We start from the raw sequence: 2,500 nt of genomic DNA, 5'->3' as shown, positions 1-2,500 counted from the left end.
CATTCACATCAGCATGCACGTGAACATTCACACGTCAATTCCCGTGAGCATTCACATGAACATTCGCACAAGCGTACACCTGTGCCTGCACAAATGCATGCAGTCTGTTTCAACAGCTTGAAACACAACCCTAACCACACCTACAACCTACACAAGAAGTCTATTTTTAGCCGAGCCAAGTTACAGAGCCATCCTCGCTCTGTAACTTGGGATCGACTAAAAATAGAGGCGGCTAAAGAACTTGGGTTTGTGAGAATGTGCAAACATTCTCACACACACAAACAGTGTGCGTTGTTGATAGTGCTATTTTTACCTTCCCGACCAAGCCAATGAAACAATTAACCACAGAGCTCACACACAGTCACATGATCACACTGCTCCTGTAGATCACCACACTAAAACAAGGGAAAAAGCCTGGGCAGAAATTATTTCTCTTCTTTCCCCCATTGTTTCACAACAGAGAACACCAGGTAGCATGTGAGGGATAGCGTTTCTGTGTGTGTGTGTGTGTGTGTGTGTGTGTGTGTGTGTGTGTGTGTGTGTGTGTGTGTGTGTGTGTGTGTGTGTGTGTGTGTGTGTGTGTGTGTGTATGTGTGTTTGGATTTATGAAGAGGAGAGAGCTAGAAAGAGAGAGAGAGAGAGAGAGAGAGAGAGAGAGAGAGAGAGAGAGAGAGAGAGAGAGAGAGAGAGAGAGAGAGAGAGAGAGAGAGAAAGAGAGAGAGAGAGACAGAGAGTGCGGGCGAGTGTGAGGGAGCTAGTGTGTGTACGTGCAGGAGTGTGTTTGAGTGTGTGTACGTGGGAGGATGGGTGGGTTTTGAGGCGGATAGGTAAGTGAGTGTGAGTCATCTCATGGCTGTAATGTTCCATCTTGCATCTTTCGAAGGGTCGGATGTGAAAGGTCAGAGTTCAGGAAGGACACGTGAGCTTACCTAATGGTCCCAAAGACTAGCCCCTAACAAGTTCGGCACTTGTTTTGTATGCATGGATGTGCATGTGTGCATGTGGGTGAATGTGTATCTTTATGTGTGCATGTGTGAGTGTGTATGTTTACTTGTGCAAAAGTGTGATTGAGTATATTTATGTGTGTACGTGTGTGTGTGCAGGACCCCAATTGTTGAGGGACTCCCAATGTAGGCCATTGCTGTGAATAAAGTTTTAACCCATGGCTGTTTTGTGCAGTTGTCCAAACAGGATATAGTAACTGGTGTGGTTGCAGTCTGTGCACAGATAAGCCTACAAACAATCATTCAAACATAATTGATGCATTAAAGGATTTATAGAGAGTAAGATCTGAGAGTGTGAGGCTCCTTACCATCAGAGTCGATACTGTTGAGTGCGGTGGGTGGGATGATGGAGACCTTACACTGGCCCAGGGGACATTTGCGCGGGTACAGATCCGTGCACGCTGTGTGGACCTAAAGGAAACAACACTCGATGAGATCCCAGTCAACGGCCTCCTTTCAGAGTTCATGTTTTTACCAGAGTGATCCTACCAATTACAAGTTACCGTATCTAGTAGTGAGGGATTAGTCCGTCTCAGTCTCCATGGAATATGTTTATATGCACATAAATAACGATTTATAACATAAATATACATGTTGTAAGTATATTATATGCACATTAATCACATAACTATATCTGCAACTCATGTGTAAGGGATGCACATACTATTCATTGATACATTTTTTAATCCACACTAATCTGTAGATTAAAATTGGCACCCGCCCAAATCTCCAGTGTGGGCTTCAGATATATAAAGATGTCACATTGCCATTAATGACCGCTGGTCATTCAGCCCACCATGGCTTTACACCAGAGGCAGCGCCAGTCCTGAAGCCTCAAGACGCTCCCACACGTCTTGTCACACACAGCACACTTGGCACTGACAGGCAGGTTGCCTTCCAGCCACTGATGGGGCATGGCGATCTGCAGAGGAAACACACACACGCACACACATCCACACAACCACACACACAACCACAAACACTCAGAAAATAGAAAATAATATACAATGCTGTCTTATATCTCATTCATTTTATTCTCACTAATGTGTCAATGTAAATTTCTGTGAAATTACACACTGATACGGAAACACACACACACACACACACACAAATGTACACACACATACACACACACAAACATGTATACACAAACACACACACACACACTAAACATACCCCATCTTCGTCCTCAATGATATCCTTCCCTATTGAGGCGAGGGTCGTCCATTTGCAGTTATTGGTGGCACGTACAGCACAACGTTTGTGGGCTTTAAATTTACAAACTGGAAAAAAAGAACCAGACACAATACATTGAGGTGGGTAAGCAGCAACAAATTGGTTGCACATGTTGGTTAAAATATTTCGTACATGTGACTGTTGATGTGGGTAGGGTGTACACAAGATAAATAAAAAAAAAGGAGGAAAAGAAAGCAACCCAGAGTGGGCTAACAGCATCAACGCCGACGACATCAACAAAACAAGAACAAACACAGACT

The 2,500-nt window shown here is 44.0% G+C and overlaps 1 protein-coding gene across 9 annotated transcripts in view; it reads right to left on the bottom strand.

Moving 5' to 3' along the window:
- The window catches only part of dgkh (diacylglycerol kinase, eta), a 55,541-nt gene that overhangs the window by 23,774 nt on the left and 29,267 nt on the right, over positions 1-2,500 (bottom strand). For all 9 annotated transcript variants that reach the window (XM_030343619.1, XM_030343613.1, XM_030343618.1 and 6 more), the window contains 3 exons: positions 2,181-2,287; positions 1,801-1,926; positions 1,313-1,415 (listed from right to left, as the gene is read on the bottom strand). In XM_030343619.1, the coding sequence (XP_030199479.1) occupies positions 1,313-1,415; positions 1,801-1,926; positions 2,181-2,287 (336 nt within the window). The remainder of the gene's footprint in view (positions 1-1,312; positions 1,416-1,800; positions 1,927-2,180; positions 2,288-2,500) is intronic.

The sequence above is a fragment of the Gadus morhua genome, chromosome 20 (assembly GCF_902167405.1).
Source record: "Gadus morhua chromosome 20, gadMor3.0, whole genome shotgun sequence".
Taxonomy (NCBI): domain Eukaryota; kingdom Metazoa; phylum Chordata; class Actinopteri; order Gadiformes; family Gadidae; genus Gadus; species Gadus morhua.
Note: the sequence above shows the minus strand (reverse complement) of the source record. Positions and strands in the feature narration are given on the sequence as shown.